Source organism: Passer montanus, unplaced genomic scaffold, assembly GCF_014805655.1.
Source record: "Passer montanus isolate IOZ18808 unplaced genomic scaffold, ASM1480565v1 scaffold62, whole genome shotgun sequence".
Lineage (NCBI taxonomy): Eukaryota > Metazoa > Chordata > Aves > Passeriformes > Passeridae > Passer > Passer montanus.
The window spans coordinates 2124305-2149141 of NW_024371260.1; the positions used below are offsets into that span (position 1 = coordinate 2124305).

General features: G+C 42.8%; 1 protein-coding gene across 1 annotated transcript in view; it reads right to left on the minus strand.

Moving 5' to 3' along the window:
* CFAP74 (cilia and flagella associated protein 74) overlaps window positions 1-19583 on the minus strand; it is a 35990-nt gene extending 16407 nt beyond the window's left edge. The window contains exons 1-20 of the mRNA XM_039727828.1: window positions 19114-19583; window positions 18651-18741; window positions 18073-18219; window positions 17797-17895; window positions 16264-16368; window positions 14983-15156; window positions 14277-14387; window positions 12995-13097; window positions 12092-12249; window positions 11378-11585; window positions 10773-10955; window positions 9939-10109; window positions 9349-9467; window positions 6525-6591; window positions 6010-6099; window positions 5714-5887; window positions 4810-4957; window positions 3791-3903; window positions 3159-3281; window positions 2049-2170 (exon numbers count right to left, since the gene is read on the minus strand). Coding sequence (XP_039583762.1) covers window positions 2049-2170; window positions 3159-3281; window positions 3791-3903; window positions 4810-4957; window positions 5714-5887; window positions 6010-6099; window positions 6525-6591; window positions 9349-9467; window positions 9939-10109; window positions 10773-10955; window positions 11378-11585; window positions 12092-12249; window positions 12995-13097; window positions 14277-14387; window positions 14983-15156; window positions 16264-16368; window positions 17797-17895; window positions 18073-18219; window positions 18651-18741; window positions 19114-19450 — 2843 coding nt within the window. The 5' untranslated portion in view covers window positions 19451-19583. The remainder of the gene's footprint in view (window positions 1-2048; window positions 2171-3158; window positions 3282-3790; window positions 3904-4809; window positions 4958-5713; window positions 5888-6009; window positions 6100-6524; window positions 6592-9348; window positions 9468-9938; window positions 10110-10772; window positions 10956-11377; window positions 11586-12091; window positions 12250-12994; window positions 13098-14276; window positions 14388-14982; window positions 15157-16263; window positions 16369-17796; window positions 17896-18072; window positions 18220-18650; window positions 18742-19113) is intronic.
* Window positions 19584-24837: the final 5254 nt, after the last annotated feature.

Sequence of the window (24837 nt, forward strand, 5' to 3'; positions counted from 1 at the left end):
GGCTGCAGGAGGAATCCTCCTGACACACCAAGGGGAGTGTCAGCAGCTCCTGGAGGAAGAATCTGCTCAGGCCACAACAGAAGGATGGAATCAATCCATATTTTCAGGATAAAACGTTGACACATGGTATTTCTGCACATGAAATATACTGAATTTCAGCCCACCTGACTGTCTAACAGGAAATTTTTCCTGTTTATGGAAACTGGGAGATAACCAAAGCCTTGACTTGCCAAGGTGCTAAGGACAGACTACTACATATTAAGTGCTCTTAATTTAGTGAAACTTGGCAAAGGATCAGCAGGATTTTTCCCTCAGTTAAGAAGTTTTGCCCTAAGCAATTTGACAGCTTCCATCTTTGAGATCCCCTTGAACTCTTAAGTTTCATTAGGAGAGTTATTCTGCTTCTGTACTTGTAAGTTTTATCCCTGGGTTATCTAGACCAAGTAAAATCACTTACATAACAACTTGTGCTTGTCATATCTGTAAGCTGAATTTCTGAGATAACAGCTTTACTCATTTCTTTCCAACTGTGAAGAATCTCTGCAGTCTGTAATTCTGGTAAGAGGTTTAGAATGGATGCCTTCCACAGAACCAATCTCTCCCCCACCCTCCCACAAACCCACCCCAATCCTATTGAAATAGACTCTAAGAAATGCAAATTGTTAAAATAAGAATTCCATAGTGACTGCATTAGGTGGAGGGAAGACACCCAGCACCTGAAGACAATTAAATGTTCCCATAACTACTTTTAATAGCAGGAAATCTCCAGAAGCCAAGGAGCTGGAATATTCCCTTTATATCACAGTGCAAACAGAACCAGTCCTCAGACATGACTGACTTGGACTCTGAAACACCCAGATATTCTCCCTGTCAATCACTGTCTGCTCACTCTGTGTAATCAGGGGGATCTGTCCTTCCACCTTAATGCCTCCATGGGTCAGGAAAAGCTGCACCTTCCCCATTTTAGAGTGAATGCAAAAGGCCTGACATGATTTATCCAGCATCTAGCCCCAGGTCTGGGAAGACTCTTGTGAAACTGGCTTGCAGATCCTAAGTCCACCCAGGACTTTAATTGAATGCAAAATAGCTGAGAAACAAAAAAAATATTCTTCCATAAAATTCCCTGGCTGAATCAACCCATTGTACACTTAATTTTAGATACATTTATCTCTCTAAATGTTTAGTGTGCAAATTCCACAGGAGGAAACTGTGGATTTGCTGTTCCCTAGGGGCTTCACAGCTCTCCCCAAGAACAGGAACAGCACTGGGAATCTGGCAGGGGTGGGGAGGTGTGTGGCTGCCTCATAGGTGTTGGGAGTCCGGCTTAGCAGGATGCCCAAATTTTCCAGAGCTCAGAGGGCTTTCAGGATGTGCCCCTGCAGTGCCAGGGCCAGGGGCAGCCAGGGCAGCTCAGCTGCAGTGCCAGGGGCACCCAGGGCAGCTCAGCTGCAGTGCCAGGGGTACCCAGGGCAGCTCAGCTGCTGTGCCAGGGGTACCCAGGGCAGCTCAGCTGCAGTGCCAGGGGCAGGGGCAGCCAGGGCAGCTCAGCTGCAGGGCCAGGGGCACCCAGGGCAGCTCAGCTGCTGTGCCAAAGCCAGGAACACCCCAGGGCAGCTCACCTGCTGTGCCAGGGACAGAGGCAGCCAGGGCAGCTCAGCTGCAGTGCCAGGGGTACCCAGGGCAGCTCAGCTGCAGTGCCAGGGGTACCCAGGGCAGCTCAGCTGCAGTGCCAGGGGTACCCAGGGCAGCTCAGCTGCTGTGCCAGGGGTACCCATGGCAGCTCACCTGCTGTGCCAGGGGTACCCAGGGCAGCTCAGCTGCTGTGCCAGGGGCACCCAGGGCAGCTCAGCTGCTGTGCCAGGGGTACCCAGAACAGCTCACCTGCTGTGCCAGGGACACCCAGGGCAGCTCAGCTGCAGTGCCAGGGGTACCCAGGGCAGCTCACCTGCAGTGCCAGGGGTACCCAGGGCAGCTCACCTGCAGTGCCAGGGGCACCCAGGGCAGCTCAGCTGCTGTGCCAAAGCCAGGGACACCCCAGGGCAGCTCACCTGCTGCGCACCTCCACGCTGTCCTGGTACAGCCGCTCGTACAGGCAGATCCTGAGGTCCACGCTGGGCTGGGGCACCCAGATGGGCACATCCTCAGAAACTCCAATGGCACTGAAGCTCAGCTGGCAGGGCAGCAATGGCAGGGGATTAGTTCTGTCAGTCTCAGATTCTTACTGACTTACAGCAAGGATTTCTGCTATAAATTCAGCTGAGTAAAATATTTTATTATTTGTAGTGCAACAGGTTCTTTAATGAGGTAGATCTAGGAAAATCATTTGCAAAGTAAACCCAAGATGTCACAGTGCCCCAGCAGAAAAACACAATTATACTTTGGGTTGGATTCCTTGACAGGGAACATGAAAGAAGAGCATCTGCCCATGATATTTAAAAGTATTTTAAGTGCCTTTAGCTGAAGGGAATGGGCCCCAGTCCAGGCTCCCCAGGGGCTGCAGCTCATCCAGGCAGCACAGAAATGCAGGAAAGGCAGCACAGGGCTGTGCCCCCTGCAGTGCCCGGGCCTGGCACCAGGGCCACAGAGCTCAGCCCTGCAAAGCTGATCCTGGAGGAGAAGGTGCCCACGGGAGCCTCAGCAGGATCTGCAGCTCCTTCTGCAGCCCGAGGGACAGCCAAGACTGGCTGCTGAGCTGCTGGCAAGTTTGTCTTTATTTTTTTGGCAAGCTTCTGTGAACTGTTCCAAGCAGAATTTGGCTTCCAATAAAATTTAGAATGACAATATGCTGAAGTGGTAACTAAAGTGGTCATCTCTTCCAGCTTTCACACATCAGCTTCACTACTGCCTGATAAATAATTCCAATTCTGATAGATCAGAAAGAAAATAAACTAGGTGGGTTGGAAATAAGGGAGAATACTTTCACATTTATTTCCAGGACATGACATGTTTTCCAATAGGATGTCTGAGAAAATGGGAATATCAGGATTATTTGCATAGAAATTAAGAGAATTAGCAGGTTTAATAAACATCCTGCATCAGAAATAAGAGCTATGACTTACAAAGCTACCTCCATAAAATCACCTAATACATAATTCTTGAGAAGAGCACAAATGAGAAGATTTTAAACTATTTCACATGTTTTGAAGAAGGTCACTCACTGGTTTGCAGTCTGGGTTGTCAAACACGATCACAAACTCTGCCCTCACGTTCCCAGGGACAGCTGGGACAAACAGGACTGGGATTTTCACTGAGCTGAAGGGTCCAATCTCACCCTCAGTCACCTGAGCAACAACAGTGAAACTCTAGAAATTGCATTGAAATGAAGAGGCAGTACCCACTCACTTACACACACTCCACCACACCTGGTTTGTAACTAAACTGAACTCACTGTGCACAGGGAAAATCAGAATCAGAACAATAATGTGGCTCAAATCTGACATTTCCCAGACATTCTTCCTGCCCCTTCTTGTGTGTTGTCACCAGACTTTGTTTAACCACAAAACCACATAGCAGAAATAAAGAATTAATTGTGGCAAATGTGAATTGCCACAAAAAGTTCTATGTTAAAGGGTTTTAACCTTTTTTAGAACAAAAGGTTAAACTTTTTGTTTCTATAGATCAAAAGAAAGGGGGAAAGTGTGCTGTGATTTCACTTTAAGAATTAACTGTGACTCAGTGATGTCCAGTGGGCTTGGAATGACCATGTACCTGAGCATTTCTCATCAGAGCAATTTATTTGATGTAGGCTCAGCCTAGTGAGATCTTGCCTGGATCTCAGGACATTCATTACCTTTCCAAGCATAATTTCAATTGGCATTTCTTCAGGAGAAAGTCCCACTAAATTATTTTTCTTGTCTCTGTCCAGATCTGATCTGGTATTTAATTTTCCTTGACCAAGTTGTTCTGGGGAAAGAAAAAAACACAAAACAAAACAAAATGCTGGATGTGTCCATCAAAACCAATATCCAACAAAGCACAAGTACATTAATTTGAGTCAATATTGCAAATCCATGCATGTATAGCCATGATGGGAAAATTGGAATGTCTGGAAGGAAATATTTGTTTGGCCATCCAGCTTTAGTCTAGTTTGGAATTCTACCTGAGCCTTCCACTGAGTAACAACACGAATGGTTCAAAAATACAGACTCAGCTGGAAGTGGGGATGGCCTTCAAGAGCAGTTTCAGTGGGATAAAGGAACACAGCCAGAAGGACCTGCAAAAACCACCCACAACCTTTCCATGGAACTTTCAGCTTCCTGAAATTGGAATGATCAGTATTGGGAAGAAATGTTAAAGAACATAGATAAGAAACAAATTAAGAAAGTTTTTCTTCTACAAGACTGGATTTTATTAAGCACATAGTAAACATTAGGAATGAGATGGAAAATGTCTGAGGAGGTTCATCTTTCTGCTTCCTTGTTCCTAGAATTACAGACTATAAAAATAAACCTGTCATGTGGATTGCTATTCTGAGAAGTGGGGATTCAGTTGCTGAGACAAGGATGATGTTAACAATTTTGCAATTTCTGAAGCTGGTTGGGTTCTGTGTTCTTCTGAGTCTGAATTGTTGATCACTAATGAGCAGTGAGGTTCTCTGCTGCTTTTGATATAATGGTGTCAAGACATTATTTTTAGTCATTTTCCGTGAGGCAGCATACAAAGAAATATAATGTTACTCCTGGAGTGATGAGCTACTTAATTTACTGAGTAACTCTGCAGACTGAATTGCTCAGTTCTTTACAGGAGACTACAGCTGGATAAATCCTGGCCTGGGGAAGTGCAGGGCTGTGTTCCAAAGCATCACCTCACCTGTGGCTCTGCTGTCCTTGGGCTCCTGGGCTGCACAGGGGGTCATCTCCCCCCTGGGCTCAGCACAGCTCTTGTTTGGGTCCCCAGCTGCCACAGAGGCTGTTCTGCCTTCCTTTTCAGGGTCACAGGCCCTGGGGTGTTCAGTGATCTATTAGGAAGCACAGAGAGGGATTTTCTCCCATGGCTGCTCTTCTGCTCTGCACCAGCTCCAGTTCTACCCAGCAAAAGTTTTATGTAAATCAGATTTGTGTTTTCTTGCAACAGTTCCACGTTATAAATGGATAAATGTGTTGCACTTTCCAAGAACTGCACATTCTACAAGACCTTTATCAATGAGCAGATTGAATTTTTTGCTGGCTGCCCCAAACAGGTAAATAATGTAACAGGAGCAGTGAAGTGTAGAGCCAGCTACTTTACAATTAACAAAACCAACATTTTTCTAGTGGAAACCCAGGCAGTTTTATGTCAAAACTAAGTCTGGTGAAACCAGCCCTCTCTTTATCACACCCCTCACTTGATTGCTAGTTTTGCAGCAGTTCACATGTTTCTGCCTTCCACGAGTTGAGATTTTTAATGACTCTGTCAGAATCTCCTGTTTTAACTGAAGTATTTTCTCCTAATTGTCATGAATGTGGAGAAAATAGGAATCATGACATAAATTACTAAAATATTTTAAAAAATCAGCATTGCTGATTTCCCCATGCCTCACAAGATAATTGCTTCTGCATTCCAATATTTGGGTCTAACAGACTATATTTATACCAACCCAAATGTACTGAAGGTTGGACCAGATGATCTTCCCAAGCCCTCTCTGACCTGAGCTGCTTTGTGACTCTGCACAACTCCACCACACTCCCCAAAGCAGAACATTTCCATTCCTTCAGGGAAGTGCTTTGGAACCCACCACTAGTGCAGGAGCAGCTTTTACTGTTGCTCTGAGGGTGCTGGTGGCACCTGCTGACGTCTGAACTTTGAATGTGGCTCCCAGGGCCCCGCTGTTTGTCAGGCTGATGGTCTGTGAAATTGTTTCTCCCACCACAAGGCTGCCAAAGTCAATGAGCTTCTTATCCAGAGCCAGCTGTGAGAAGATAAACCATTAATTACCACTGGCCTACATAGCACTAATGTCAATTAAATGAGCATCAGCTTTTTATAATAATAATAATTATATTATCCACATGCTTAAAAGAAGTCCCTTACCATGCAGGTCTTGACTGTGCATTTCAGTGGAACAGAAAAAGAGCCTGTCTGGGCCATAAACATGACTTCTCCTTCTAGCCCTTTATTTATCTAGAAAACAAAAGAGAAAAAAAAACCCTAAGTCATTGAAAAAAATCCTAAGTAATTAAAAGAAGATTTAGCCTGACAAAAAATATTTTCACTCATTCTCTGAGCACCATATTAAAATGTATCTTTACTGATTCTATGTTTCCATTTTAAAACGGTCTTTGTGACAGCTTGGTTAACTTTAGCTGGGCAAGATTATAAATATTTGGAAACTTGCTCTCATTTGGAGGCATTTTTCCAACCATGCCCTCAGAATTTGCCTTATGACAATTTATCAGAGCTTGAACATGCACACAGCTGTCCATGTGCAACAGTAGCTCTTCTAAAAATGTAGGGTTTTTTTCTTGTTAACAGTTAAGAAATTCAATTAATGATGTTTTTAATCAGACTAATGGCCTGTACTAGGATTCTCCTCACTGTGCACTTACCATTGGCTTAAATGTTACCAGGAATTCACAGGACATCCCAGAAGACATTTTGCCAGGTGGGTCAAAACTGTGGAGATAATTAACATAAAACTCCAAATTAAAGCTGTGGATGGAACACCCAGCTCCTGCTCTGGTAACAATGGCAGATTGCTTTTTCCCCCCCCTCACTTGGACTAATTATCAGAAAAGTCAGAATGAGTGACAGATTAATGAAAGGCTCCAGAACCCTGCTGCAACTGGGAAACAACAAAGGCTGATTCTTTATTAAGGTTTTATTCAGAAAGACTCAAAGTGCTTTTAAAAGGCAAGAGAGGGACTGCAGCCAAGGAGGTGAAGCTGAGGCTGAAAACCAGCAAGAAGAGGTGGAACTGCCCAGTCAGACAATTAGGAAGCAACTTGTGCCATTATCCATTTTAATGCTGCTCTGTAACATCTCCCCTGTCCAAACACAAAATGAAGAGGAAAAACTCAAGGAGGGAGCTGCAGATGATTAGAGAATGTGCTGCTTGTTGCCAGCTGTATCAAAATTATCTTGAATAGAATCTGCCACTCATTTCATGGTCTGTGTGAGGCAGGGAAAGTGCCCATCAGAAGACAAGACATTTCACAGCTGCACTGTAAATGAAATTCTTGAGGCACTCCTGGAGCCCTGCTCTGCCTGGCAGAGGAGCCAGAGGAGATAAGGAAGTGTTGTCAGCCATGGGAGCCCCTAAGCCAAGTGAGACATGGAACACAACCTTCACAGCTTTATCACGGCAAAATTAAACTCAAACCAAAGCAAAATGAAACTTTTTCAGAAAGGGAAACAAAGAGTTCAGAATTCAGGAGCTTAAAATGTGGACAGGGAATAAGCACCTGCATGCTGACCTTCTGAACAGATCCCTGGCAGTTTCTCCTGAGAAAGACTTTAAGGAATGGTTCTTTATTTCAAAAGTTACCTTGGTAAAATAGTTCTGATTTAGAGCACAAACTGCCAGACACACAAACCCACACAGAACCACTCTGCTAAGGAGAGGCTCCATGGGTGTAATACTGCTCATTTGAACCACTGGAATAAAGCTTTTTATCAGCAGATCCAGGGCCTGTCACTGATAACAGCTCTCAAGTGTTGTATCTGTAAATACCTGTAACACCATGACAGTGTAGATGTGCTGGGTATTTTCAAAATACTTGGCAAAACTATTTTGTAACAAACAATTTATTTCTGGTTCTACCTGAGATAAGCTTTATAGGGTGTAGGATCAGTGTCCACAGGTCTGTGCTCTGCTGATCAAATTATTAATAACATAAAAATGAGAATAACATCTTAGATTATTTTTGCTAGCTATCCTGCTGGCAAATGTATGGGTAACCAATTGAATTTTAAAAAGTTAATTAATTTATCCTATATTGAAAAATCATTCACGACTCTTTGATATTTGGAGAGTACTTTGAAAGGCAATTACAGCAAAGAAAGACTCAGGCCTTTCAAAAAGCATTGTTTAATTTTTGGTCAAAACCCAGAGGTGCTGATTTACCATATGCAATTATCCAACATACTAAATGAGAGAAAAAAATCAATCTTTGGGAGCAGGAAACCCTCATTTTGTCGGATTAGTAGCTTCAGGCTTTGTCACAGAAATTAAACACGTGTAAGTGGGTCAAAATTAAATCCACACACGTGATTTTGAACCAACCATGAGCTACACATGGAGTTAAGCAGCAGGTTTAGGAGCTGAAGGGCTCTGCTGTGTCCTGCTCAATTTTTCACCTCCACCAGGCTGGGAATGAAGTGCTCCACACCTCCCCCAGTCCACCACAGCAGCTGGATCCAGACTTTTCCAGCTCTCCAGGGATGTTGTTCAGTCAAGAACTCTCTGTTCACATTCCTGGGGACTCTTGTGGGGACCAAGTGGGCAAGGAATGGCTTCACCTTGGAGCATCCTGTCCTTATGGGGCGATGCAGAAATTCCAGGTGTGCTTTATCCCCACAAGGACAGTGGGCAGGGAGCTGGGAAAGGAGCTCTGGAGTGTGAAATCACTCACAGTGGTGAAACAACTTGGTTATTCACAGGGGTGTCATTAAACTGTCCCACGGGTGGCTTCTCCAGGTCAGCAGGAGGGTTGAAACCTGAACTTCTCCTCAAGCCAAAGGACTTCACCTCCATGTCTCCTATTTGTCCATAAGCTTTACTTACACACAGAAATTTTAGCATTTTTTCACTTTTAGGCTATACTACAATAATTTTTTGTTTGTTTATTTCACGGAATTCCAGGTAAATAAATTCTTTTCATAACTTCATTTTTTTTAGAGAAATACTACTTTTCACAACTTGCTTTTTGGTTAAAGACTCAGTGCACCTCCAGAGAGAGCTGGTGTCTGAATTCTTACAAAGAAACACTTTGTGGATACCTCCTTTTGTTTATTTATAAGCAGTGAGATAAAATTATCAATATAGTTAAACTGAGATTAATTTGCAATCTCCCAACTAGACATAGTGTTTCATTAGATAACCTGGCAGTAGGATTACAGGAATAGATTGATGGGAAGGAACACAGGATTGCAATTTAAGTGCTCTTTTCTCTGAGATTGATTTCCTTTATTTCATCATTTTTTTCCCTTCCTTTTCTGTTGAATTAAACTGTGTTTATCTCAAGCCACAAGTTTGACTTTTTTCCCCCCCAGTTTTCTCCCCCATCCCACTGGAAGGAGTGAGGAGCTGCTCTGTGGAGTTTCTCTGCCTGCAGGGTTAACCCACAACAAGCAGAAATTTCAGTTGCTGCAGAACTGGGCTCCAGCTCTTGTGGTACAAAGGTAAAACAAGTCTGCAGTGAATTTACTTACTGAACACTGATGAAGTCCTTGAGCCATTCACTGATTCCCACCAACCTGCAGTAATTAACACTGTAGGATGCATTTGTCAAAACAATCTTCTTTTTGTAGATTTGACCAACATCAAAATCCTTGGAATGCCAAACACACCAGGTGAATGTCAGAGACATGATGTCATGTTCATGGTCTGAGTGAGTTATTAACAGTTTTATTAACTAACTGAAATTTACCTGCATGGGAATCACCACTTCTTTAAGGACATTATTTTACAGTAATAATATATTTACAAACAATGTATAAGTACCAGTCATGCTGCCCTTCAAAAAACACACAACACAGTCCAACAGGAGGCTTGATCATCTGCTCACATTTCTGACAATATTTAGACTGCCCTAAGCAAATAAGTATTTTATAGTTTAAATAGTAAAACTAACTAGTTTATTTAATCCATCACTTAACTAAGAGGTTGTTAGAAAAAAAGGCAAGAGCTGTCTCAAATTTCACTACAGACCTCTTAAAGGCTGCAACAGATTTTCCATCAAGACATTGGGATATACCTCCAGCAGATACCTCTCTACAATTCATGCAGAATGGCCACTGACCTTGAAATGAATGCAGCTGGGTTTGCTTTGGAAAGCACAGCCCTTATGTTCCTGAGCAGCCACAGTTTGCTTGTGAAGAATTCTAGTTTGGAGTTTCTCCATTTTTTTCTCAGCAATTTGTTTCCTCATTGCCCTGATAGCCAACAGTGCTGGATCTCCTGCTTTGGGCACCTAGAAAGGACCATGCAGAAAAGCCACCAGATCTGTGTGTGACCACAGGATCTGCAGCTCCAGTAGAAAAATCTGCAAAAGGAATCTTCCAGCACCTGGCCAGCCTTTGTCTGGCTCTCTCCAGTCAAACTCAGCATCCCAACCTCAACATGAAGAATTTAATGGATTCTCAGCTGTCTGTTCTGCAGTTTATCACCACTCAACACTATAAAATTGTGTTTTTCATGGCAGAATTAGCTTTTCTGCACTTTAAGTTTTTGGATTTTTTTCCTTCTCAACTTATTAAACATTGAGAAAAATAATCAGCTGACTTCACTGGAGTGTTTCAGTCATGGTCCAGTGCTTCTCCATGCAAGTCTAGGAATATGTACTGACATGATTTCTTTTTGATGGATTTTGAAGTTCTTTTAAACTCAAAGAAGTAAACATAATGTGATTTATGTCTTCACAGATTTCTGAACTAAACCTAAAGCACTGTTTTCTCTTTGAGAGAACAAACTCCTCCAGAACAGTGTGAAAGAGCAATGACTGATGATATTCTCACATCTGAATTTCTGCATCTATGTAATAACACAATGTCTGCATTTTAACTGCAAAATACATAATTACTGGTTTCAAGCAAGGTTTTTTTCTGTTTCTATCAAGAGACATCACAAGGTTTACCTTGTACAAGTCATATTTCCGACTCCAAAGTCCTGGGAACTCTGGTACCAGGAGAGTCTTGTCCCTCTCTGTGTCCTCAGCAGCACTTTCCAAGAGCACATCCTGGGATCTGTTCTTAGACCTCACTCCTTGGGGAGCACTTCTCTCCCCAGCCACGGAACAAACTGATAGAGAGCACCATGGCTTTGGTGAAAGAACACAAGTTTTGAAGATACAGCTAAAAATTGCTAGTTATTCAACAGTTATTATTGCTAGTTAATTCAACAGTTATCAATTTCTGAGGAGATCTTTTAACACAAAAATTACAGGTCTTTGGCTTTTTGGCCTCTTGGCTCAGAGGCAAAAGATGCCAACTTAGGCCAATCCCCTCTTAAAACACTGAATACAGACAGAATTTTATGTTAAAAGTCACTATATTTCCTTCAAGAAAAAGGAAACTAACAGATATTAAGAGATCTGATGGGGAAATTACTCTCCACTTGTTCTTTACTGTCTCATGTTTGGTTGTAGCCTGTGCTATTTTTAAACAGAATTCAATGACCTGCACATTTAACAAAACAAAACAAGACAATCTAAAGAGAGTTGACTCCTAGGCCTTTGATTACCTGTGATATTTCTCTATCTGCATGTTTGCAGCTCTCCTCACTTTGCCAGGCTTTCCCACTCTGCAGTAAAGGACTCTCAAGTTTACCACGAGCCTTAATTGCCTTAGTAGGGGACTGACTTTTTCTCTGCTTGTGAATAGCATCTCTTTCTTGCAAAATTCGAGACACAATCTCCATTTTTCTTGACTTCTGCAGTTCTCTAAAAGCTCTGTAATCCAAAGTTGTAAGAAATATTAACCCAACCATGGTTGTTTAACAATAATATTAACGACAACCCAGTTCCCTTGGAGCCTTTTAGCTAAACAGCAAGTCTTTAAGTTGGGTTCAGTGGTAATTTGTGCCAAGACACCAAGTGATTCAGAGGCTGTTTATACATTTTTGCAGACTAAATATACTCAGTTACAGTGTTTTAGAAGGCTGATACAGACTTTCACAGTGTTCATGGGAGGAAGAAGGACAGTTACTTCAGGTTTCCAGTTTGGGGTCACTGAACTCCCCTCCTGGAGGCGTGGATCACAGAACACCCACGGGGCTCTGGTGCTCTGAGCACCCCTAAGGCAGGAGTTCAGGGCACCAAGAACAGGCTGTGCAAGTGTCACACACAGAGTGGGAGAGGGAGTTCACTCCCTCCAGGCGCCATCAGAGATGTTCTGCCTTCAGGATCTGACTGAGCTCCAGGGAGCAGGCAGAGTCTGATATGGATATGATACTCACTCTTTCTTTTTTTCGTGTTCTTGCTGTCGTTTATGGAGAAAAATTTCCCTAATAACATTGCCTCCTTCTGCTAGGATGGCCTCCTTCATTTTCATCTCCTCCTTCTTTGCCTCCAAGGCCTTTGCTTTGTTCAAAATCTGGAGAGTTTGGAGCCTTTCCTATGAAAGTCACACAAACCAGTTACATATTTGATTCACACATTAAAGAATATAAAACAGAGAATCTAGTGCTGGTCCCCTTATCCAAGTATCCATTTGTGGTGGATGTCTCTGAAGCAGAAGGTATTGTCTGTAATATTCTCTGTAGCCATGGGGTGCTGAGATGCAGAAAGCTCTCACTAGGTCCAGGCTACTTCTCTACCCTTCCAGCCTTCCCCTGGAATGCTGCTCAGTGAAGGAATATGAAAAGATAACAGTTCTAAACAAATCAGGATTAAATTAAGATCATTCCCTCATATTCTACAGAACATAAATAGAAAAGCAAAGCAGCATGGCTCAGAAATTCCTAATTTATACTATTTAAATTCTCAAATAACTGTTTTTCTTCCATATGTTTTCTCCATGTGGAATATTTCTGCATTGGGATCTAAATAACTGGAAATCCTTCTGGCTGAACTTCCAGAGAACTTTTTTTAGTATGCTTTATTTCCCAGAGAGTCCCCCTCCCAGAACAACTAGACTGTTGACAGAATAAACTGCATCAGCAGAAGTGTCAAAACCTGCCCACACAGATCTCATGCCATCCCTGCAATGGTTAAATTCTCCCCAGTTTTGAGGGGTTTGGTCAGTGATGTGATCAAAAATCACCACACAGCTCTGCAGGGAAAACTGAGCTGACTTGCATTAGAGCCCAGCAGCCTCCCAAGTGAGTGACTTCATTCCCATCCCAGCCCAGCAGCAGTACCCTGTTGGAAGTGATGCTGGTTTTCAGGGAAAGCACAGCTTGTATCCTTCTCTCCATATGCTCCTGAGCTTTCGCTTCTTCCTTTGCATTTTTTTCATGAATTCTGTAAGCAAAGTTAAATCTTTCAGGCTCTCATCCTGGAAAGCTCCTGGTAATAGAATGTCTGAGCTGAAAAGGAGTAATTGCCAGCAGGCATTGCTGCTGCACACCCCTGGTTGGTGGGCACTGGCTGTGGGCACAGGAGAGCAGCTGCAGACTCCTCCAAACACGGCACTGCTCAAGCTCCAAGTGCCAACAGGTTTTCAAATATTTTGCTCAACAACTTTAATTTTTTTAAATTTTGGATATGAAGAATGTGTTTCATGTTATGACATATGACTGGCTGCTAAAATAAAGAATTCAGGTGTTGCTCATATAAGCAGTATCTAAACCTTATGTAGCAAACTTTTACAAGCCAAGCACATGTACCCACACTAAAAATAAACCTTGAAACTCTACAAGTTGGAAATGTGTGGGCAGGAATCAAACTTGGGAATATTTCAGCAAATATAATGGGAAACCAGGAAAAAATATAAGATTGATATGTTTGCTATACTTGTAGGAAAAAAATCTATTTGATTTTGTTTTTCTTAATTATGATCAGTTTGTACGCACCATCTAATAAAAATAAAACAACACAGAAACAGTAAAATTATTTCAATCATTTTACAATTAAGTCCTCATATTTATGTATTAGGATATATTTACACATATGTAAAAATAAGTAATGAATGTTCTGTTTCTTCAGCAGCAAAATAATTCAACACCAGAGTAACAACATAAACATCAACCTATGAAAGAATATATAATTTAAAATCAACCAGAGCAGCAGCACAAAGAAATTGCCCATCAATCCATTGATGCTTTTTTACCATGTTTCTGAGGGGACATAGAATGGCACAGGACAGGTTTCAAACCTGGATTTTAGTTATACTACTACAGTTAATAACACACACAGATTTATAAAGTGCTTCAAATCATTATCAATGACTCCAAGTGCTCAGAGCCCTCATGACAGAGACTCCAGGGAATCTGGAGGCCATGCTAGGACACCGAGTGGATTTTCTTCTTTCCACATCCTTTTTGCTCGTAAGATCCCAATGCCTCACCACACTGTACCTGGCAAGAGACTTCCAGGCGAAACAGAAGACACAACTTACAGAAAAATCATTATTTTTCAGAGACTGGAGGATAAATTCTTGCCCAGCAGAGAATGCACAAGAGGAAAGGAGTGAAGCCCCACCTTGCCATGCTTTGCCTCAGGAAGCAGACTGCTTTCTCATGGTTCCTTTTGGCATCCTCGAGGAGTTTTTTATTTCTTTCTTCACGTTCTCTCCGGGCTTCCTCCTCTCTTCTGCAAAACACAGACAAACCAACAGTTGCAGCAGGACTAAGGAAAACTTGATTCCAACACAGTGAGACCTCAGGGTGGGGTTGGGGAGTTTATTAATATGTACTGAAATTAGGACATTTGTTCACTCTCCCATCCCCCACATTATAGACAAAGTGATAAACTTCACAAAAGCCACAGACTGACAACTTTTGCTCTGCTTTTGGAGGTCACTTTTGTGCTTTTTGGTGTCTGCTTCTGCTCTAGGATATCTCAATGGACTTCACCATAAGCCCAGAAGGTCCTGGAGGCCAACAGGACTGCAGACACGTGCAGTTAGTCTGACCCAATAAACCTCATTTCCTGTGATAAAACCCCCCGCATTTCTATTTTTTTTTCATTTTCATTAAGTTTCTTCCCATAGATCAGAAATCTTTACTTGCATAACTGCAAGGCTGTGGCCAATTCTTATTTTAATTCCATTTCCTCATCAAATATTCCTGAAGCACACCCAGCTAAGACACACAGTAGCACCAGTATCTGAACTAGCTAATCTCAGCAGAGAACTGGCTGAAAATAAAACAAGAAAGGCAGCAGGCTCTGACTTTGAGGCTCTTACTTCTCTCGAGTCCGACGTGTTCCTTCTGCTTCCAGGGCTGTTATTTTTTCCTTCCAAATCCTCACTTCTCTCTCCTCCTGGTATTGCATCTGTAGCTCCTCCTCATCTTTTTGAAGTTGTTCACGGAGGATGTCGCATTTTCCCTGTTCACTTTCTATCTGCCACAGCTCAACCCTTTAAAAAAAGTGTGGATTGTTTTCACTGCAATACTGATATTCTTTCACTTTAAGGTGATAAATTGAGTAGGGAAGGCTCTATGGGGTAAATAAACATGTAACCATGCTTTCTTTTATTGTTTAAAAACACATTTTTAATCAAACCCTTTTGTTGACACAGACTAAGGCTCATATGGCTCATATCTAATATTATATCCCTTTCAAAGACATCAAAAATATTGTTCCAAAAAAGGTAAAAAAATAAACCTCAAGTATGTTTTTCTCCCATTTACCTAGAAGAAAATATGAAAACCAAGAAAAATTCTAAAAATAGCTTTTCCTTCAACAATAAATAACTTCAGGGATAGGGCACAGCTTTTATTTTTCCGTGCTTTGCTGAAGGAGCCAGATAGGATAGAGCTGAGTACATTAATCTGTTCTGTGTATTGCTAATCACACAATAAACAAGTCAAGCATTTTAAAGCTATTACACAACACTGCAGCAGAACACACTGTATCCTGGTTAACCACTTGGCTAATCACAGCTAGAAGCTCGTGCCTGTGTTCCTCCTTTGATGTACCTGTGGTACCAAAATATAAACACACTCACCTGTTGCCTCCTGCAAAACACAGTTTTTCTCTGTCTGATATAAAGAAGTAATTTATTATGTGTGAACAATCAATTACAAGCAGCAATATTAGCTTGGCATAGAAATACACAGTAGTGCTACAATGTTTCCATCATGCTCATTTTCTATCCTTTCCTTTATGCCCTATAAAAACACTAAGAGGCATAAATTACAAGTGTTTATGCTCATGCACAGACAGATTTACTTTAGTCCATCTTATTTTACATTTCAAATGAGACCTGTTCAGGTCACAATTCATGCACCTCTCATAATGAAATCAAAACTTCAATTACATGTGCAAAGCTAACGTGGGGACTGAGCCCCACCATCCAGCTTTGTAAGGAATGAACCAAGCAGGCTAAAAGTTGCTCTAGGTTGATGTAGTTCTGTATTTATGAGCAATTTCTCTATTGACTAACTTTTGAATCCATCCAACAGCGTATAAAGAAAGTAATAAAGCTTGATTCCCTTCACACTTTCTTCATTGCCTCACTTACAAGTTTTGTTTTAGTGTCAGAGCAAGTCTCAGCTCCAGCTCCTTCTCTGTCTCCAGCTCAGTGCACAAGCGGCTGCTCGCGGCCTGCAGGCGGGACACGGCTGCCCTGGCAACGTTAGAGAGAACCCATCAGGAAATGTGAACTCAGCCCCCCTTGCAAGATCAACAAGAACAAAGCACAGCTCTAAGGCTCAGATTTATTCAGTAGAATCACAGAAATTTATGTAGCCTCTTCTTTAACCTTCTAAGTGTCCATTCTTGAGGCAGAGTTTTCTTTAAACTCTTACACATCAGTTAAAAGGAACAGATGAGGATTTCAAAAGCATTGACCAGTAGCTTAATGCAACTATTCACTTCTCAGACTGATAAAAGTAGTATTACTCATGAAGATAAGCGTAGGTGAACCTAGAGAACCTAGACCGAATTTGCTTTTAAAATGGTACTACAATATTCCATACATTCCATTAGCTTACAACTGCAGCATTCCCACACAGTTATTTTCCTTCTCTCCCCAGGAAAACTAGCAGACAGTGTGCTACAGGATCCACAGACAGTGGCCTGACTATACTCAACATAAACTCCCATCCTCTAAATGAAAATTGGATCTTCTACCTGCAGCTATTCCTCTAAATTCTACATTTCTCTGTTGGCATTGGTAGTGCTAATGGCAGCCAGGATTTGCATTATTGCTAAACCACAAAGACTTTGAACTTCATAAGCCAGAAATCTATCAAGCCTTCTCACTCCACTAGTCACTTGCTAAATGTAAGAGATTGGGAGAATTGCTATTTTTTCCATATCTAGACCTCTCCATGTGACCCATCATAAGGATAAACACTACACTGCCTTTCTGCCTTTGCTGGGATTTGTTACTGTCTCTGAAATCCCACTTGCAGCACCTCAGGAGGCTCATTTGCATCAGCTCATCAGTTTTGTTTAAGCAGCTCTCCCATTCTGGCAGCTAACCTGCCTTCCTTTCTCTCATTCATCGCTGCTCTAACCTGGAGATGAACACAGGTTAGAAATGCAGCTGCGAAGTTTGTTCACAAGCCTCTGGCTCCTGGTACACAAGCCACCCACTGCTTTCTATTTAAACCAAATGTGAAGAGTACAGTAAATTGCCTCCCACTTGATAGCACAAATGTTTCAGAGCAGCTCCTGTATGCAGAGCTACTCCTGAAAGGCATTCCTGCATGCTAGAACAACACAAGAAAGGAATGGTGCATGTATGTGTGCATGTATAAAAATACATACACACATAGATAGAAATCCTGACTGAGTAACCACCAGAAGCAAAGCCATGACCTCCAGGAGTGCCACAGCACCTTGATTCATCAGACTGAACAGAAGATTGACACAATTGACAGCAGTGGGCTAGGCTGATTTAGTACCTGTTGTTACATTTTAAAATATATGCCTCTTTCCTACCCATTCCCAAGTTTCCACCTCTTCCTGCTCTTATCTCATTAATTACACACAGATGAACATAGTGGATGCCTGTAATCCTTGGTATCCAGAAATACTCTCTACCTACACATTGCCAGCCTCCTCCTCTCTCTCTATTTCCATGTCTACATGATCCAGCTGCTTTGCCAGAATCTTGCTCCGCAGCCGACAGGCGCTCAGCGTGTCACTGCAAGAAACAAACACATCATTTCTTTCTTTTCCCAGTAAAACTCTTCTTTTTGAGGGCAAGATCCACAGCCAGGATTCCTGTCAGATACATAGTTCTATAAACTCTAGTATTTATGATGGATTCAGTATTTGCTGGGGATTTGTGCTGATGGATTATGGTTGCTTCAACACTAACCTGGTTTTTTGGACCATCAGTTCCTTTTCCCTGACCATGTCATCCAGCAATTGGAGGTTTCTCTGTGAGTTTAATATGTGAATTCTGTCTGCAGACTTCAGAGGTTGAATGTTATCAATGTTGCCCAAAGAGTGTTCTGAGCTTTGCCTTTGAATTGGAACACACAACCAACAAAGAAACAATGAGAAACTCTAGTTATGTGAAGTTTGCCTGACATCCTTACATCCCTGCTTTCTGTTTTATTCTAGCAAAACTGTTACTTTTAAGACCATTATAAATAAACAGGAACATGAACATAAACAGCAGAGGAAGTTTGCATTAATGGACTTAAGCCAGGATTTTCAGTATTGGATATCTAATGTTGAACATTTATACCCTCATTTAAAGCATTAATGATGTGTCTTTGTTTTAAAATGCCTGGGGCTCCTCTTGATCCCACCTCAGCTTTGCAATTTCAGTGTTCCTGAACAATAGTTTACAATTTAACAGGAACATTTTAAACTAGTTTAAGCCATGTCACACACAGGTCACTCAGCACCACTGAGGAAATTCTGTTTGAACTGGAACAAGGTATTTACGTGCTAGCATCAGACTGGTCTCCAGCATCTTCAAAAGTGTCCTTGTTTTCCACCTTGCCACTGCCATCCAGATCTTCTTCCAGCTCATATTCTAGCAGATATTGAAACAACAGCTTAATAAAGAGACTTGGAATTTTCAAATGCAAAGCTTTCTATATTTGCTGTCAAGTCACAGCGTGGAGAATCAGACATGACATTTTATAGCATTACTGCAGTGTACATTAAAAAATTCATATGCCAAAACAGACAGGACTATGATACACCTGCAAATGAACAGGAGAATGCTCTCTGCCTTCATGTGGAAGTGTCACCAAGAATCCCATTTGTGTGGGAAAATCCCAGACAAGAACAGGGAGAGGGACAAGGGAGGATAATGTATTGTCAGGTTCTGGCCAATGATCTAAATGTTTATCTTACATTAAGTCTACATTAATGTTGAGTTATCAAAACAATTCTTTTTCACCTTCCCAGTGTTCTTCTATGTCAGAGAGCTGACCAGCTGCATCCTCTTTTTCTTTCTCTTCGTATCTTTCTTCTTCCTCTTCTTGTTCTTCTTCCTCTTCTTCTCTTTCTTTTTCCTCCTCTTCTTCTCCTTCTTGCTCTTCTTGTCTTTCTTCTTCTTCTCCTTCTACTTGTCTTTCTTCTTCTTTTTCCCTTTTTTCTTCTTCCTCCTCTTCTCTTTCTTCTTGTTCCTCTTTTTCTTCTTCTCCCTCTTCTTGTCTTTCCTCTCCCTCGTCTAGAAACACTAGAGGAGACATTTGCTCTTCTCCCTCACTAAAACTGATCTCACGATCTTCCATGCTGGCAGTTCTTTCCAAATGACCAGGCTGAGTAAAAAGAAGAACATGTTTTCCACATCAAATATCCAACATCTTGCAATAGTTGTGATTATCTCTGGAGGTGAATTCACAGCATTCAGTACATACTTAATGCACATGAAATAACTGGATACAACTACATACCTCTGTGCTAGTTACACATTTTGAGTATCAGCTATAATAAATCTCTTAGTGAAAAGCAAGGACTCTACTTTTTTTTTTTTTTTTTTTTTTTTTTTTTTTTTAATTTTTAACTGAGCAATCAGCTCAGTAATAAAACAAACCTTCTTAAAACAAACCTTCGGGATGTATTTTATCTACTTACACCATGACTTTACCCCAAATAATTTGGGCACAACTCCAACAAACACTATTTGTTCTTGAGTCTTGTGGAGTTCTAAAAAAAATCCTTTTATAAAAAACAAGGACTTTTTTTTTTTTTTTTTTTTTTTTTTTTTAATTTTTTTTTTTTTAATTTTTAACAGCGCAATCAGCTCAGTAATAAAACAAACCTTCTTAAAACAAACCTTCTGGATGTATTTTATCTACTTACACCATGACTTTACCCCAAATAATTTGGGCACAACTCCAACAAACACTATTTGTTCTTGAGTCTTGTGGAGTTCTCCAATGCAAAGCAAACTGCTTCCCAATGCTGTTACAATTTATTAGAATTCAGTAAATTCTGCATGTCATCTAGAATGAGTTATTACCACATGGCTGAGCATTTCACATCTTACCCACAGAAAGACTTTTGGACATATGATTAATTTTAACGAAGGTGGCTCAGCTTTGAGTGCGTTTATGTAAATCCTTCTGCAGAATACAAGAAGAATCAACAAGAAGAGAGCATCTATTTTCTCCAGTTAAGGAGCAGAGAAAACAAACCCCAGGATTTGAAGTATGGAGGAATGAGTAAATGATAGAAACCACCTTAAAGCCAAGTTGGATTCCTACGCTGGGCTGCTGATTTAGGGATGTTGGTGGCACTAAGAAGCGGCACAAACACCAAACGAGCAGCCAATGCAGCAGCAGCCCAACGCCTTCACCAAACCCCTGAGCTGTGAGGCCGTGTGGCTCCAACTCCCAGATAACAAAGTCTGGGGTGAATGAGGCCGAGATGCACAGCACGGCAGAGCCCGAGCCCTCCCACAGGACACCCCGGGACCGTCTCGGTGCTCGCGGCGCTGTCCCCTCACGGCTCACCGCGCTCGGCCCCGGCCCGGCTCCCCACGGCCCCGGGCCCGCCGCGCCGCCACGGCAACGGCGCCAACCACCGCGCGCGGGCGCGGGCGCGGGGCGGCGCTGCCGGCGCAGGCCGCTGGGTCCCCCCCGCCCGCGGGGGGGTGCGGGCCGGGATGGGCTGGGGGCCGCGGGCCGGGTCCGGTGTCTGAGGGCCGGGGTCCCTTGGTCTGGGTCAGGTGTCCGAGGGCTGGGGTCCCTGGGTCTGGGTCTGGGTGCAGTGTCCAAGGGCCTGGGTCCAGTGTCCGAGGTCCAGGATTCCTGGGTTTGGGTCCAGTGTCCGAGGGCCGCGGCCTGGTGTCCAAGGGCCGAGGTCCGGTGTCCAAGGTCCAGGATCCCTGCGTTTGAATCCGGTGTCCGAGCTCCAGGATCCCTGGGTCTGGGTCCGGTGTCCAAGGTCCAGGATCCCTGGGTCTGGGTCCGGTGTCCGAGCTCCAGGATCCCTGGGTCTGGGTCCGGTGTCTGAGCTCCAGGATCCCTGGGTCTGGGTCCGGTGTCCGAGCTCCAGGATCCCTGGGTCTGGGTCCGGTGTCCGAGCTCCAGGATCCCTGGGTCTGGGTCCGGTGTCCAAGGTCCAGGATCCCTGGGTCTGGGTCCGGTGTCCAAGGTCCAGGATCCCTGCGTTTGAATCCGGTGTCCGAGCTCCAGGATCCCTGGGTCTGGGTCCGGTGTCCGAGCTCCAGGATCCCTGGGTCTGGGTCCGGTGTCTGAGCTCCAGGATCCCTGGGTCTGGGTCCCGTGTCCGAGCTCCAGGATCCCTGGGTCTGGGTCCGGTGTCCCTGGGGTCCTCACACTTGTTCAGATCATTGAGTTCTTGAGGTCTGAGCCATCTTGAGCAGCTCTCTGCAGTGTTTTCCTCCTTGATGATTGTTTACATTATTGATTCTCAGAGGTAGATCAGAATAGGAAACACTGACACGGTTCCTGCCCAGGTGTGGTGGCGAGTGAGCTTTTTGTACATTCCTTAGAAGAATGATTGACACTTTGGAAATACAGTGGCATTAAACAATTCTGTTGCATTAATAATTAGTAATCGTCAGTAATTACCCTGGTGGGAGCACCTCTACCTGTGCTGCCTGTCTGGGACATTGGTTCAGGTGCTTTCAGGTAACCAAAGCCAGAGATATTCTCAGTGAACTTTCAGCTTAATCTTTATTCACATACATTTATAAATTCCAAGCAAGTTGGTGGCATTATGATTAAAATCCTTTTTAATCTGAATTCAGATTAAATATGCAATGGTGCAATGCGAAGTCCTGTGGATTTGGGGCTGGAGCACTCATGTTAGAATACTGAAGGTTTCCAAGCCTCAATCCAAAAGGAAGCTGTCTTAAATGTCTTTTCAGAAGTAAGCCTGTACTATCCTGATAAAAGCATTTCACCACTTGTTACTAATTAAAGGTTATTACAGCAGAAACCATGTACTGCTCATGCTGCCCATTTATTATGCCACATTCTGACCAGGTCCTCTGGCTTCAGCAGCAACTGCAGCTCTAGAGGTTCTATAAACTTCTGTAATTGTTATAAATATGCACAAAATCCCTACATGAGAAGTCTTTAGATGATATTTCAGTGATTTACATACTCATAGCGACTGTGTTCATAAAGTGAACCAGTTTGAATGTTCTGCCCTGCAGCAGAACCTCCTGAGCCTGGGTGTTTGAGGTGTTCAGTACCAGATTTATGGTGCCCAGAGCAGCTGGGGCTGCCCCATCCCTGGCAGCGTCCAAGGCCAGGTTGGACGTGGCTTGGAGCCACCTGGGATAGTGGCAGATGTCCCTGCCCATGGCAGGGGGTGGCACTGGGTGAGCTTTGAGTTCCCTTCCAACCCAGGCCATTCTATGACTCTGTGGTTTTTAATTGGTGATTAATTGGGTTTCCTTTCTGTTCCATTGCTTGTGTTACCTTGGCAAAGTCAAGGACCAGTGCAGCTGGATCCACAGCAGAGCAGATCCCTGTTCCCTCACTCTTGGCACTAGGCCTCGGTGACGTGCCAGAGAAACCCAGCTATGCAAAGGCTCCCAGGGATTCAGTTATTAAAATACTGAGGCATCATCTGCACCAAAATACAGCCTGATCTGTACACAGAGACAGATGCATTCTCAGATTTATTTAGTTGAAAACGTTCCTTAATTGTAAGCAATATTTTTGTAATTGTTATCGTTGCTATGAGAGTAAGGTCTAGGTTTTGATCCCAGGCACACAGCACATGCTGCTAATCTGAGCATTTATTTCCACTGGCACACGTAATATAGAGTATAAATTACTCACAGTGACCACTGCATTGTCCCACATTTATGCTATAGGTCCTCAATCTTGAGAAATACACAGACATTCTTAGCTCTATAAATGGCGGAATCTTGATTTTATGGCATCTATTCATATTACATAAAACAAATTACATACAGACATTTGCAGGATTAAAGCTACAAGATGTAGGCTAAAAATATGCAGTGATTAACTGTATAGCTCTCTCTGCAGATCTGGAATAGTTATAACTGTGTTAACTCTGAACCTGCCAGTTCGAGTTGGGATGAAAATCATCCAAGCATGGATTTTCCCCTCAAGAAAACACTCAGAAGAACACCTGGAAATATCACTGATTGTCAGTTTCTTGGGATATTTTTCTTCAGGGTATTTTTTTCAGTCCCAATTGACAACTGTTTGAATTATTTCAATTTCATAACAACAACATCAACAAGGGTCATGATTTTGTGTCAGGTGAATAATGTGCTTTTAGGGAAAGACAATGTAGATTTTTCTCTCTCATATAGATAGGAAAGGAAGAAGATATCTGCAGTTCCTCTGAAGGAAATTATGGCTCCCCAGCCAAGTTCTTATCTCCCAATCTACAACTTACATCTATCAGCTTAAAGCCAGTGAATCTTTAAGATTTAAGCTCCTGGAAATGTACAAAAAAAGGCTTTGGTTGATGCAGCTCTTCCAGATTTTGCGGGCTCTGGACCCCAGTGATCCATCTTGGAGAAGCTGGGAAACGGAGTGAGCAGCTCCAAATGAAAGCCCTTCTGTCTTGCTGGCAGGAGGTTAAATTCAGAGGCATTTCTGAGGAGTTCTGCAGCAGCACCTCAGGATCAGCTGGAAAGGCAGCAGAGCTGGCCAGTTCCCCGTGCTGTGTGGCTGCACACTGCGCTTCCACAGGCACTTGGCATTTCCCTCCCGAACGTTTCCAAGGTGACAGGAGCTCATCTATGGAGCTTTCTGGCGTTTAGGCAGGAAGACATGCCAATAATGGAATCTGCATTTTGGCAGGGTGGTTGGTATCAATTACATAACACAACTTGGCTGCCCCTGTTGTTTGGTAGGGATCGATGTTGGCCTGTAAACAATGGCAAACATTGATTTGTCGGACTGTAAATAATGGCAAACATTGATGAGCATCTTCCCAGTGACTCATCCTTACAGATGGATGGACAGAAAATGAGAGGGGCATTTGCTGTCAGAGCACTTCATGGAGGAATGGCCTGGGATGGCACCAGCTGGGAGTGCAACTCATCTGAGGTAAAACTGGCATCCTGGAATTAGCCCTGGCTTGGGGGCAAAGCGAGGAATTTCATCCCAAATCTGTTGCATAAAGAAAAGAAAAGGAGGGCAAAGTGTCTGGCTGCAGTGTGCTTCATGATTATAAAAAAAATTATGCAGATTGAGGGAGGAACTAGATGTTCTACAGAACATTTAGAAACAGATAAAAACTGTATTGCTAGCACTTAAGGTGAAAAGGAAATTAATATTGTGGTTATCCAGATACTGATTAAATACAGACACATTTGTGTTGGGGCTGGGGGATGTTCAGACAGTGCAAGTACAGTACAACCTCTGAAACGAGCTAAATATTCCCACCATGCAATTGCTACTGATATTCCCAAATCTCATTTACAAAAATAGGCATATGTGTATAATTTATATATCTAGAGACATTTGGCGATGTTGCCACAACAGTCTTTCACGAGCTGCTTAGGTGGAATCATGGGAGGGTGAGATTAATTATCCCTGTGGTACATTTTTTGCCTCTTAAAATTATATGTGACAATATGATATCTTTATTTTTCTGGCAGTAAAACCACCTGTTCTATTTAGAAAATGATCTATTAAGAATACCAGGTAATGCA